The sequence below is a fragment of the Pelodiscus sinensis genome, chromosome 5 (assembly GCF_052426305.1).
Source record: "Pelodiscus sinensis isolate ZL-2025 chromosome 5, ASM5242630v1, whole genome shotgun sequence".
Lineage (NCBI taxonomy): Eukaryota > Metazoa > Chordata > Testudines > Trionychidae > Pelodiscus > Pelodiscus sinensis.
Window position 1 is genome coordinate 112698724 of NC_143056.1, and position 14227 is coordinate 112712950.

The following is a 14227-nucleotide window of genomic DNA, read 5'->3' on the forward strand; positions in this document are numbered from 1 at the left end:
AGGCCAGGACTGGGTCACCTAAACCTGCAGCTCCTTGGCAGGCAGGAAACGTGGAGCCCAGCCCTCAGATTTATTGTCTATGGGTAAGCATGGATATTTGAATGGGCTGAACTCATTATTAGAAGGTGTGTCAGGAGGGAAACAGGAAATGGGATGAAGAGAGACTGAAAATGCTCCACCTTGGGACATTCCTCTAAGTCTGTCTTTGCAGACTCACAGGTGACAGCTTTTTAAAGCGTTGTGTTTCAGCCTCTGAGTGATTTGAAAACGTCACGGTGAGCCAGAGCTGCATGCTGCATACTGCGAGATGGTAATATCTAGACACTCTCAAGAATGTCTTCTGCTCTTTTAATAGCACAGCTTGGGCGAGGGCGCAGAGGTTTGTATCACGTATCTTTCTCCTGTTCCTAAATCAAAAAATAGTACACAGTGTCATTTGTTACAGACTGTGAACAAAACACCCACCAGACATTTTGAACACACGTCACATAATCTTGTAGGACCTAACTACTGAAGTGTATTCCTAGTCTTTTCTCAGGCAAAGTTCTCATTGATCTCGATGGAAGTTTTCCTTGAGTAAGGACTGCAGCTCTGGCCCCTCAGTTTGCTCTGTTTTTGGGATAAATCCTTCTCACCACTGAGCTCAGTGAGATTATATACTGCCCCTGTATAAAACTATGGTACGCCAGCATCTTGAATACTGTGTACAGATGTGGTCTCCTCACCTCAAAAAAGATATTTTGGCCTTGGAAAGGGTTCTGAAAAGGGCAACTAAAATGATTAGGGGTTTGGAACGGGTCCCATATGAAGAGAGGTTAAAGCGACTGGGACTTTTCAGTTTAGAAAAGAGGAGACTGAGGGGGGATATGATAGAGGTATATAAAATCATGAGTGGTGTGGAGAGGGTGGGTAAAGAAAAGTTATTTATTAGTTCCTATAATAGAAGAACTAGAGGACACCAAATGAAATTAATGGGTAGCAGGTTTAAAACTAATAAAAGGAAGTTCTTCTTCGCACAGTGTGTAGTCAACCTGTGGAACTCCTTGCCAGAGGAGGCTGTGAAGGCTAGGACTATAACAGAGTTTAAAGAGAAGCTAGATAATTTCATGGAGGTTAGGTCCATAAAAGGCTATTAGCCAGGGGATAGAAATGGTGTCCCTGGCCTCTGTTTGTCAGAGGCTTGAGAAGGATGGCAGGAGACAAATCGCTTGATCATTGTCTTTGGTCCACCCTCTCTGGGGCACCTGGTGATGGCTGCTGTCGGCAGACAGGCTACTGGGCTGGATGGACCTTTGGTCTGACCAAGTACAGCAGTTCTTATGTTCTAGGTTAGACCCTTTGGATCTGATCCAAAGCCCACTGAAGTCAATGAGAGTCTTTCTATTGATTATGATCAGCTTCGTATCAGGCCTGTTGTTCTGCTCGGTCAGTTATACCTGCCTGAATGGAACCCAGCATGTGAGGTCAAAATGCACAGAGCACCACTGATTGTGGTTCCTTCGTTGATCCTGCAAATTGTAGAGGAGCACAAGTGTGGCACTGAAAGGGAGGAGGGGGCATGGAAGGGAAATGCCATGGCATGTAAAAACCCCTCCTATCCCACTTACCCACCACAGAGCTGGCAGCACTCATTGTATTCATCTTCCTGTTGTTCCCAGCCCCATTCTATTAGCTGCTGAGGACAGACAACACACAAAGGGTCACTACAGGGGAATCGCTGATTCTTACCTTCAGTTTCAGGGACTGGCAGCAGGTCAGTTTCCATTGCTAGTGAAATTGGATTTCATGGAGTCAGGCATCTGCGATTTAGTCATTCACACTGTGAAGGTTAAATGTTGCTGGTTTTCAGCGGATGAGTCAGTCACAAGCTGCCATTAGGGAATTTCTGATCTTAGGCTCCTTCCCTCCATTAACATATTACATGAGTGTTTTACACTCTTTTATGTATCTATGTTCATGACACTCCTATGCAGCAAGGGGCACTAAAATTTCAGTGTCACAGCTAGGGAATTAAAATACCACTGAATGACTAAGTGACTTGTGCAAGGTCACTCATGAAATCTGTGGCAGAGCAGGGAATCTGGCATAGTCCTAAGTTATTGCCCTAACCACTAGACAGTGATGCCTCTCTTCCTTAGTTCAGTCATCACAGCCCAGCTAGCAAGGAACAGCTCCCTTTATCCTGTCCCACTGGCTCTCTATCTGCTTTTTGACATTCCTTCCCACCACTCTCAGACTCCCTACCTTTCTCTGCAATCATTCCCCACACTGAGATAGAACCTGATTGTCTTGGCAACCACCAGCGGGTTAGAAGAGTGGCAGATTTACTCCTTAGTGGAGTCATCACACTGCCTCTAGGACATGCAGCTGCAGAGACTTCACATTTGTCCAACCTCTAACTCCAACATTACTAATAATTCTTTTCAGTTCTAGAGGCAACTCATAAAAATCCACAAATCCAGTACTGTGTTTTTCTGAACCCCCTTCCCGCCCCTTGCTGTGATACCCACAAACTACCTGACAATGGTTAGGCAGCTGATATGCTATGGCTGCTGTGTATACCCTAATTATAACTGACTCACCATTACCTTGTGCTCCCTTTGTTCATTGTATCCAACTCTCGTCTTCTGTCTCAAACTTGGCATGTAAATACTTTTGAGCAGGGTCCTCTTTTCATTATATGTGTGTGCAGCCCTTGGCACACTAGAGACCTGTCCCGACTGGGGTCTGTAGCCACTACCGCACTGCATATACTAATTAATAATTGAGTGGGGCTTTCACCCAATAATCACAGACCCCTTTATGAGCATCAGCGAAGCCTCAAAACACCAGTATGAGGTGCGCAAGTGCTCAGACAGGATGGTGATAACTGGGGTTTAAACACCCAGGCAGATACATGACAATGGTTATTACCATTTTACAGATATGTTAACGGAGGCAAAGAGTGGTTAAGGCCCCACTTCTACACTCTTATGATCTGCGTGGACCCTTGTAGCAACGTGGCAATGGGCTCTGGGTAGAACACAGAGTTCACCTGGCAGATAAGCTTGCAAGACTAAAGCTTCAGTAGAGGCACCAAATGCGTAAGTAATTTACATGGGACTACAACCCAGGATTAACAACTCTCACTTGCCTGTTCCCCAGTGTCCACAGCACTCCCTCCCACAATGCACTGCAACATGAACAAAACAAGATGAATCGTTGTATCTTATTAGCATCCAATTGCTATTAACAGGCTACTGATATTTTAAGTTTTATTAATAAGAATCAGTGACCCTTAAGAGGCTTGATATTTCACAGAGGCTGTGTCTAGACTGGCCAGTTTTTCCAGAAAATCAGCCGCTTTTCCAGAAAAACTTGCTAGCTGTCTACACTGGCTGCTTGAATTTCCACAAAAGCACTGACGATCTCATGTAAGATTGTCAGTGTTCTTGCAGAAATACTATGCTGCTCCTGTTCGGGCAAAAGTCCTTTTGCGCAAAACTTTTACGCAAAAAGGCCAGTGTAGACAGCTCAGCTTTGTTTTCCACAAAAAAGCCCCAATGGCGAAAATGGCGATCGGGGCTTTTTTTGCAGAAAAGCGCGGCTAGATTGGCATGGACGCTTTTCCGCAAAAAGTGCTTTTGCGGAAAAGCGTCCGTGCCAATCTAGACGCTCTGTTCCGAAAATGCGTTTAACGGAAAACTTTTCTGTTAAAAGCATTTCTAGAAAATCATGCCAGTCTAGATGTAGCCAGAGTGTTTTTTTCTGCTTCTAATCTCTGCAATTCTTAGGATGCTCCTTTCCACAACAAAATCAAATCTGCACCAGCAGCCCTACAACACTTATACAGCATGTGTTTGTGTGTGTGAAAAGGAGGAATTGGGGGGGATAGGGAATAAAGAAACAATTGTAACTTTCAATGCACACTCTGTTGATTAATAACTAGCATTACGTTATGAACTACAAATAAATAGCCAATCATGAGACTTAACTATTGCAGTTCCCTCTCAGCAAGATGTCTAGTAGGGATTCTCTGTCACATGCAACTTGTGCAGAATGCAGCAGTGCATTTAGCCACTGGATTGAGCACTTATGACCTTATTACCTCTGGCCTGCATGACTCCTATTAAAGTCATGCCAGTCCTATTAAAATCAGCCAGGCCAATGCAAAATCAAAGCCCATCACAGTCTGTAGGATTTGGCTTTTATCTGGATCCTCCTCCTATCTCTTGATCAGCTCATTCATCCCTTTGGTATTCAGTCATCCCAATTTAGGTTAGATCATATGCTGGGGTGGCAGCTAAGGCATGACCCGTATTCCTCACTGATATCTGTCTCATTTCTTCTCTCCCCTCCCCACCCATATCATAGTCTTTTAAAGAAGTATTTTAAAAATAAATGTTCTATAATTGCTATTGGCCCTTCCCTTATCCCCAGCAGCCACTTGCATCTGCCTGAGTTTACTTTTATTTTTAATTACTTTTTGCAGTTATAATATTGACATTTTGTTGTGTTTTATGCTATATAAATTAATATGACTTGCTGTCCATTAGTGCTTTGGGGTAGGGCCATTTATTAATAATCTTGGGCTCTATAATGCTATTGTAATGCCCATTGATTCCAACGGGGAGCCCTGCATAAAATATGTGGCACAACAGGGCTTATTATTCTCATTAATGGTGACTAAAAATTATGTTAAAACTGTGACCAATACTTTGACTAGCCTTCTAATTACATATTAACATGATCCCCCTGTTTTTTTAATAATCCTGTTAGGGTGAATCTTCTACGCCTCCTTTTTACTATACATATATGAGTGTCTATGTCTGAGAGTCCATTTGTTCAAGAACGCCTCCTAAATGGTAAGAGCTAGGGCCAACAAATTTGATAGGTAACTTCATCTTCTACTTTAAAAGAAGATTGGAGTTTGATTGTGACAGGAGAACGGGAAGCCTCTGGGAGAGGGACAGTTTTCTATAACATGCAAAGGGAGGGGCTGCTATTTGGAGGGATATGATAGGAGAGTGGTCACAGGAGGCAGTGAGGGTATGTCTACACAGCAAAGTTATTTCGGGATACCAGAGGTATCCTGAAATAGCTCCCCCGCATTTTTGAACACGTCTGCCAATTCAAAATACAGCGGACGCGCTATTTTGCCACCCCTTTAAACCTCATAGTACGAGCAGTAAGGGATGGCGCGAAATAGCACTGCATTTCAAAATAGACTTTTGAGTTTCAGGTACTGTGTAGACGCAACCTGAGACTGCAGGCAGAGCTATCCTGTAGTGTCCATTTGGGGAAGGCATACCACCAAGGGCTGAGGCTCTGCCATCTTGCCTGTGAGCAAACTTTTCCTCTCCCCGGCCCTTGGCCACAGCACCAGGAAGTTGGCAGCTGGGAGCTGGGGGGGAGGTCAGGAGCTAGGGGAAGAGAAAAAGCCTCTGGCAACTGGGGAGGGATTAGAGGAGAGAAAGCGTCTCTGGAGGCTTAGGGAGAGAAAATGCCCCTGGCAGCTTGGGAGGGGGCTGTGTGGAGAGAAAACACCCATGTCAGATGGGATCCTCACCCCCCAGCCCTCACGCCCACTTCCCCATCCCCAGCCTACTGCTCCCCTCCCCCCACATCCACAAGGCTCTGCCCTGACTTCTGCACCCCCCACACCATCAGCCCCCTGCCCTGAAAGATCTGGGCAATGCTAGGTAAGTCTGCTCATGTACATGTTTGCAGAATGGGATCCTTTCTTTCACCATTCAAAGAGTTTAATCCACCCTACTCAATATTGCCAAATAGAGCATAAACTGTGAGCGTCTCATAACTTAATAATTATTAATGGGCAACTTCAGGGTACTTGCTAGTGCTAGGGATTACTCCCATTAGATATGCAGGGGTCTCTAGGAGAGTTCAAACCCCCATTCATTGTGGAATACAGCTATAAAAGAAGTCATTTTGCTTCATGCTAAGATTAATTTTTTTCCATACAGCAGGGCTATTCAACATGCAGCCTGTGGGCCACATGCAGCCCGCAGCCTGTTTGTTTGTGGCCCCCAGGAGGGAGCCAAAACAAAAAAGTAGTCAATATAGTGGTCTTCTGTTGATATGCGTTTTAGTCGTTAAATTCCTGGACTAGCATTGCTCATTAAAAGTGCTGACATATAGGTGGGACTTGGGTAAATATTGCATTTTATTTATATCAGCAGAACTGACATAAATGCAGCCTGTGTGTTGTGTAGTCTTGCCCTAATTCTTGTATTCATGCCCCTCATTGTGAAATAAGCTATTTGCATATATTTGCATGTATATGCAGCCACACTTAAATTGCCGCCCTCAGCGTGTGCTGAGAGCAGTGGGTTTTTTTGTTTAAAAAAAAAAAGTGCCAGTATACCAGAGGAAAAGTTGTTGAGCTCTGACTGAAGGTGCCGGTACTGCGTCGGGAGGTGCCAGTACTGCATACTGGGCTGTACCATCACAAAAAAAGCACTGGCTGTGAGTATCTCTGTTGCCCCCACAGTGGAGCAGCCCTGCCATACAGAATGCTACCACTAAAACTAACTGGATCACTCAAAAGAATGTGTTTGGTCACTATACACCCAAACTTATGCAAAGCTTCAGCTTCTGAGTATTTTCAAATCCCATTGTAAATAATAGTTGATGGCAATGTTTAATGTCCTGAGGCACTTTTAAACATTTAGCTTTTTCCCCATTACTTTTACTCTGAAATTTCTTTTTTAGGTGTTTAAATCCACCACAGAAGAGAATTTAACCCGGGCTGTGGCGGGAAGCCAATGCTCTTGGTTGAATTCATGAAACTCTTGGTTAAATTCACAAAGTCTTGGTTAAAGTCACAGAAACCTTTATATTGTGATTTCTTTCTTTTCCATTCTCTTCTTTGAGGTTCCTTTCTTTGGATCTGTTAATCCAACACAGGAGAAAACTAGGAGGTTTTCTTACAAAGATACACAAAAGATAGTCCTGAAAACTGTTCAGTTAACAGCAAGCTCCTTCTCCCAGAAAACCCTCCTCATCTCACAGAAAACAAAGAGAATCCATGTAGCCTGAGCAACAGAGATTCCCCTGAGGGAAGAAAAATCATGGGCACTTGCATGGTAGTGTGGCTTAAATTGCTTCTCACCTAGGCCAAATCTTAAAAAGCATGTTAGTGCAATACAGTTTCCAATTTCCAGTAAACATCTGAAAGTACCTCTTATATACTGATACAAGGCACTACAGAGACTAGAGAAAAGACAATGACCTTTCAGGTAATTTGAAATTCCTCTGGTAATTTTATCTATGCATTTTATAATATCATGCTGATAAGATAGTGACATGGGGTAAACAGCAGAGTAAATTTTCAAAAGAGCATATGTCTTCCTCCTGCACCTAGGAGAAACACGCAGAACTACATGCAGAATTACCTTTGAATAGCAGAAAGGCACAGAGTCAGTAATTAGAGGATAGGCAAATAGCATTGCAATTAAATTTCATTTAAAGAAGGTAATAACCACCAGAAAATTTTTTAGACCTTTCCTTTTTTTTTAAATTGTAGCATTTGTTTTTTTTTTACCTTTGTCTTCTCATTGTGAAACACCTGGTATATTTTTAGTACTGTACAAATAATAAAAACAATTTGTTAAACCTTGGGAAAATCAGACACATATTTACATGCTCCTAAGCATTCATTTAGCTGGCAGTGCAAGCCTTAATTTGCTAACTATCAGTATTCCCGCTAATTTTTCCCATCCATGTGTGGAATAAATTTTGTTATGTGCTTCAGGCATGTGTGGATGTGAACCAACAGTAGAAACACATGCTGCCAGCTGTGGACACTCTGGGTGCTCTGCAAATCAGGTGGGTGGCATTTAAATTTCTTCTGGGTCAGCACCCAAGTGCTCAGCTTACTGGGAACTATTAATATAAATTGTATTTTCTATATTTTAAACTAGACTGAGATTTTATCTCTGGAATTGCATTTCATTTTATCATAGATTCTTATTTAGTGAATATGAAACTTTCCTTTTCCCTTTTAACCATTGCTTGCATTAATGTGTTACAGTACTGACAAGACTAAAACACTGACCAGAGCAATGCTAACACTTATTGTTTCCCAGGTTATCTTGTTAGTGCATAAGAGCCAAAGAGTGGTCACTCTGAAACTCTTTTGAATAAAAGACAGTAATGTAATGTAAAGTAACCTCACACAGCTTCTCATGAAATATCACTAGTATGTAATTTCTGTCACCAGCGTGGGCCCAGTCCCTGCTGGGCTTAGTCAAAATCCCCTTGAACTTCAATGGCAGTTTTTGGTATTGTAAACATACTGTTTTTATAAATATAGTGCAAATTGCTATATCAGGGTCCTATACTGCAAATCTTCCACACAGGAAAATGCTATTTTTATTAAGGGGGGGAGGGTGTATGCGTTCCTCATGTAGAGGATTTACAGGATCAGGCTAATAGGGACTCTTCTATTTGTAAACTGAGTGAATTTATTATGTGAATATGGATAATCTGTTTCCCATTAAGTGCCTGATCCTACATTAACAGCACACACAAAGCCAACATAGCAAGGAGAATTTAAGACATGAAGGGAATTCAGGCTTAGACCCTAAATGAAAAGGAAACAAAGGTGACATGGCACCCAGGACTGCATTGTCCTGTAAGTCCCTCCCCTCCATGATCATGAATTACACTAATATCATTTTAAACCTGAAAAAAAGGTGTTGCTGAATGCATGCCAATACTGTTCAGTGTAATTTGGGACAATGACTTTCTACATAAGATCTCTGATTGTATTTAATTTCCTTCTTATTTGATGGCATTTATTCTGATGTGCAGAACTGGGAGATGAATTTTTCTCAAGTGTCTTTTGTGGTTTGATTTTTTTTGTTTGCTTAAATACAGCCACTTAATATATTTAATTTCTTCCTATGTACAACACATTTCACTCACATCATAGCAATTAATACCTGCTATTCTTTAAGAGCAATAGTTGCATCATTCACTATTAGAAATGTATATTAAATATTTATCTTGTAAATGGGTTTTAAAATGCATAAAGGCATGCACTTCATATTGCTTTTGTAATCAAAAGATTCAAACATACAGTATGGACTAAATAAATCTGTAAGTTTATTTCTTGTAGACATAAAGCACCATAACCTAAATAGAAACCTTCATATCTGAACTTTTGGTGCAAATTTTACTGCATTGTCTTTTTGTTATTAAACTCCATTTAACTTTAATAATTATTATTGAAGACCTTCTGCCTGTGTTCTGATTATGTTTATGTTTATAAAACCAGTTTAAAAACATCAACTTTATGAGAGGCATTGCAAACCATAAATAATGCAACCTGCTAGGCTACAGATAAATTTACTTGTCAAGAAAAGGCATTCTTCAGTGTGGCTGAATCAATCCAAAACGATCATGCAAATAAACAAGACGGTCTGAACTGAAATTACAAGCAATCAAATAAAAATTTCCCCATGCCCAATGTTACCTAAAATGTCAGACACCTTTAAAAAAATAAAATTAACTTTAATTTACCCTGCAATAAATAATACTACACACAACTTGTGCTACCAACCTGGCTAAGTAAAATAAGAGGCCACCTCAAGTGTTCTTAGCTATTGCATCTTTCCTCAAAACAGTGTCAGGAAGGCTCATCAGTTATGCTGAATTTGGGCTTTAACTTGATAGATCTCTTCCTGCTGGTGACTTTAGGTGACAACGGGATGGAGTCTATGATGCTCCTGTCTTCCTCCAGCTGCCTGGCAGTGCAAGAAGGGGTGGGCACTTTCACTGTGTTGCCAAACTTAGAGTAGTCCACCGAGTATCTACCGTCTTCCTCTGCCACGATGGGCACAAACCTTTGGCCCCAGAGGATTTCATCAGCCAGGTAAGAGGTCCTGGCTTGGGTGGTGATACCAGTGGTCTCCACCACCCCTTCTAAGATGACAATGATTTCCAGGTCCTCGTGGTGGTGAAGGTGCAGGGGGGAGATGTCGTAGAGGGGGCTGTTTTTGTCTATCACATGGTAGATGATGAGCGGGGAGACCAAGAAGATGCTGTTGCCCCCCACCGGGTTCTCCATCTGGATGTCGATCTGGTTGAGGGGCACCACCTCGCCCTCCACGCTGGTGGTCTTTTTCACCACCTGCATGCTGATGGTGGCGCTGATGATCATGCTCTTGCGCAGGTCGCCCACCCGCAGCATGAAGCAAAGCTTGCCCTCCCGCAGGGCGATCACCGCGTGCTTGCTGAAGATGAGCGTCTCTGCCCGGCGGTGCGCTTGGGCCGTCTTCATGAAGATGCAGCCCAGCATGATGGCGTTGATCACCAGCCCCACGATGTTCTGCACGATCAGCACCAGGATGGCGGCCGGGCACTCCTCGGTCACCATGCGGCCGCCGAAGCCGATGGTCACCTGCACCTCGATGGAGAAGAGGAAGGCGGAGGTGAAGGAGTGGATGCTGGTCACGCAGGGCACGAAGCCGCCCGCCTCCTCCCCGGTCCCGGCCAGCAGCTGGGTGCTGTGGTCCAGGTCCCCGTGGGCGAAGGCGATGAGCCACCAGGTCATGCCGAAGAGCAGCCAGCTGCACAGGAAGGTCATGGTGAAGATGATGAGCGTGTGCGGCCACTTGAGGTCCACCAGCGTGGTGAAGACGTCCTGCAGGAAGCGGCCCTGCTCGCGGATGTTCTTGTGGGCCACGTTGCAGGTGCCGTTCTTGCCCACGAAGCGGGCCCTGCGCTCCCGGGCGCGGTAGCGGGCGTGGTCCGGGACATCCTCGGCCAGGCGGGTCAGCACGTACTCCTCGGGGATGATCCCTTTCCTGGACAGCATGGCTCCCGCGCGGCGCTCAGCAGTGCCCCATGCCGCCCGCCGCTCCTGCCCGGCCGCCTGCGCTCAGCCCGCCGGGCTTCCCCCGCCGCCCCGTGCTGGGCGAGCCGCAGCTGCTCACGCCAATCACCGCCCCGGCCGCCGCGAGGGAGGGTGGCGAGAGGCCCCCGGGAGGCATCGGCTGCCCGGCTCCGGCTCTCGCCAGTGCGGGGGCTTCGCGCCGGGCCCGGCGCCGCAGGCAGGGAGCTCCCGCTGCCACCGCCGCCGCCCCCCGTGCGGGGCAGCTGGGAAGGGGAGCGGCGCGCTCAGCCCGCGGGCGCTGCTGAGCGGCGGCAGGGGGCGCCGGGGCGCCAGCGCTGCCCGCTCAGGTGGCGGGGGAGGCGGGGTCACGAGGCGGGCAGGGGCCGCAGAAAGGCGCCGGGGGGGCAGAGCCGTGCAGGTGCCGCGGCTCGGCTCGGCTCGGCTCGGCTGCTTGGACAGCTGCCGTACAGAGCGCTCCCCGCGCACACGCCGCCCTCGGCAGAAGGGAAATCGGCCCCTGGCCCGCTCCTCAGCCCGATGCAAATGAAGCCGAGTAAATAATGGGCGGGGAAGGGACCCTAGTGAATGGCGGGGGCTCTAATGCCACCAGATGCGACTGGCTTTTCCCCGGGAACAGGCTCCGGCCATGGCCAACGGTTCTGGCGGGGGTGAGCTTAGTGGTCTCCTAAAATAATCCCATCCTTGTGCATTGCTGGGCACTGCTAGTCAGTCACTAACGGGGTGGCTTGGCCCTGCTCCTAGTGCCATTCTGCCGCTGTTCTCAAAGTCCCCTTTGTTCTGTCCAAGGGCTGTTTCCTTTTAGCGGCGGAACATGGCAAGATTATATATATATTTTTTGCAGGGAGCTTTGGCAGGTTTATCCAGGGAGAGGTTACTTGTCAAATTGTTGCACTAGGTACGCAGGTTCATATCAGGGACAGAACAGATTGGGATAATGCAGACGTTAGCAAAGGTTACTTGGCATATTCATTTATAGCCTAGATCAGCCTTTCTCAAACTGTGGGTCCCGATCCCCCAGGGGTCGCGAGCAACTTAGAGGGGTATCGCAAACAAATTAGAGGGGGGTTGTGAGCAACTGAGAGGCTGGTTGCAGCAATGGAAAGGGGGGTCACAAGCAACTGAGTGGGGGGTCGAGGTATCACAAGTTTGAGAACCCCTGGCCTAAATATTAAGATCATTGTAGTACCATGATTCTTTGAATCCCACTTAAGCTTATTGGGAAATCAGTCTTTTTTCCCATATCCACTTCAACCATTGCATCTTGTACAATTAAAAACAACTTTTGACATTTTGATTAAGTTACAATATTGCTTTAGCTGAATATGGCATAAACCTACAGAAATTTGCAACTTCTGGTTGCTGATCCATGTGATACATCAACAGATACATCTTTTAGCTATATCTGTGGCACAGGGCATGCTGGTGTGTAGGTCCCATAAATATTTACATTACAGTTAATTAATTATCTTTGTTTCTTTAGTGGTGTTCAAGATGGAGAGCAATTTGAGGATTATTTTACCTGTGGCGTCTGTTTTTTAAAAATATGATTGTTTGTCTAACTTGTGTTGAGGACATGACACCTAATAAAGTTTACTTTACAAAGAGCTATTTAAAGAAAATTCAGAAGAGGCTGCATTGGAATTTTTATTTAAATAGTAGGAAAGGGTGCATTTAAGAATCAGCTTATTCAGCTGGATAACGGAGAGAAACTTTGTTTAGAGGCCCTGGTCTGGCAAAGCACTTAAGGTCCATGTTTAAATACTAGCATGTAAATACAGGCATGTAAATACAATCAAAATCAAAACTATTTAAAACTGCATTAATTGATTTTTTTAGTATTATTTGTTTATTCATAAACCTTTTCAAGAAAGTTTACTGAATGCACAGATAATAAAGCAAATAAAGGGTTTTCTAAAGCTAGGAGTCAGTGCTCCAGTATCACAGGTGGAGGAGATATGAACCATAGCAGGAAGGCACCTGAAAGCAAACAACTGTTTGTTGGCTAGATCCTGCAAATGCAGTGGAAGGGAAAGGAAGGAAAGAGTCTTCATCCTAGCCCACATGCATTTTAAATAAACGTTATACTTTATATTCATGTCAAGAGATATTAAAATTGCTATCGGAGGTAACAAAGAAACTAGGACTTGTGTTTGTGTGTATATGTACTCACACCCCATGTGCAACCAGGAGAATGTGCATTATTTAACTACAGAATCTGGAATGATTTTTCCAGCGTGTATAGTCAGCAGTTTCGTTAAAGGTCACTGTTGAATATAAGCAATAAATAAGTATAATGTTTTATGTTTGTGCCTAGTAAATGGTGAAAAGATTGAATTGCTTTCATTTACCAGCATTTCCAGCCTGCGTGTCTTTTTTTTGTGTTAATGTTATGAAAGAGTATGCACAAAAAGAATAATTTTGCCCTGCATAAAGAGCAATGTTGGGAGGTAGGCTGGATCAGTCAAATCTCGGAGGGAAGTGTGTGTTGTTCTACCATCAAATCTAAATTGTTATGGGCTTGATTTACTGGATACTGTAGCAATACTATAAAGGAAATTAGTGGGTGGGAGCCAAACAGGGTTTGAGGTTGAAATGAATGATGCAATTTCCACATCTAATGTTCTTTTGGACTAACTACTGATTTTAGAATGATAATTGGTGAGTACACGCTCAGCCTGGAACAAACCATATCATTCCAGATTCTCAAATTAAAATATTAATTTTACCTGGATAGTTTATTTAAAATATGATATATAAACAGTTACACTCACATATCCAAACATATTTTTTAGAATGATATAGTCCTTTGGGAGGCTAGCTTTTCAATATTCTCTGGTTCTCTTCCCCATTCTGGGGCTGCTTTCATTCTTTTTGATATCTAACACAAAAATGATGGTGAAATACTGTGGTACCCTGGTTCTGTGGGTTGTGCTTTGAGCCAAAGATGATTTTATTTTTTCTTATTCACTTTATTTTTCTTGCAGGTATTTTCATGCTGAACTCCAAAGTCCACCACTTATAGCAGATGAAAAGCATAGGGCATGTAAAATGTTTGTGTGTACTTGGTAATGTTTTATAGTCACTTTACATAGCTGTAAATTCCCAAATTATACTAAGGTGCTGGGGCACTAGCCAATCAGGCCTTTGTTGAGATCAATCGATCACGAAATCATTCTCTTATTCTTTCCACTGTCCTCCAGAGGGCAGCAATTACATTCACTTGAAGTGAAACTGGAAAAGGGGGAAAAAATGCCTGACACCATTTGTCTTAAAATTATCCTGTCAAAAGGAAGGCTGCTCACTAGTGCACTAATTTCAATGCCTTGGACAATAAACTAGCAGTGGATCTTTGAAATAGGGTAACAT

At 44.1% G+C, this 14227-nt stretch overlaps 1 protein-coding gene across 1 annotated transcript; it reads right to left on the reverse strand.

Annotated features, from left to right (window-relative positions):
- Window positions 1-9090: 9090 nt before the first annotated feature.
- KCNJ11 (potassium inwardly rectifying channel subfamily J member 11) lies at window positions 9091-11148 on the reverse strand. The gene has a single exon (XM_006134604.3). The coding sequence runs from the start codon at window positions 10820-10822 to the stop codon at window positions 9632-9634; it is 1191 nt and encodes a 396-aa protein (XP_006134666.2). The 5' UTR covers window positions 10823-11148; the 3' UTR covers window positions 9091-9631.
- Window positions 11149-14227: the final 3079 nt, after the last annotated feature.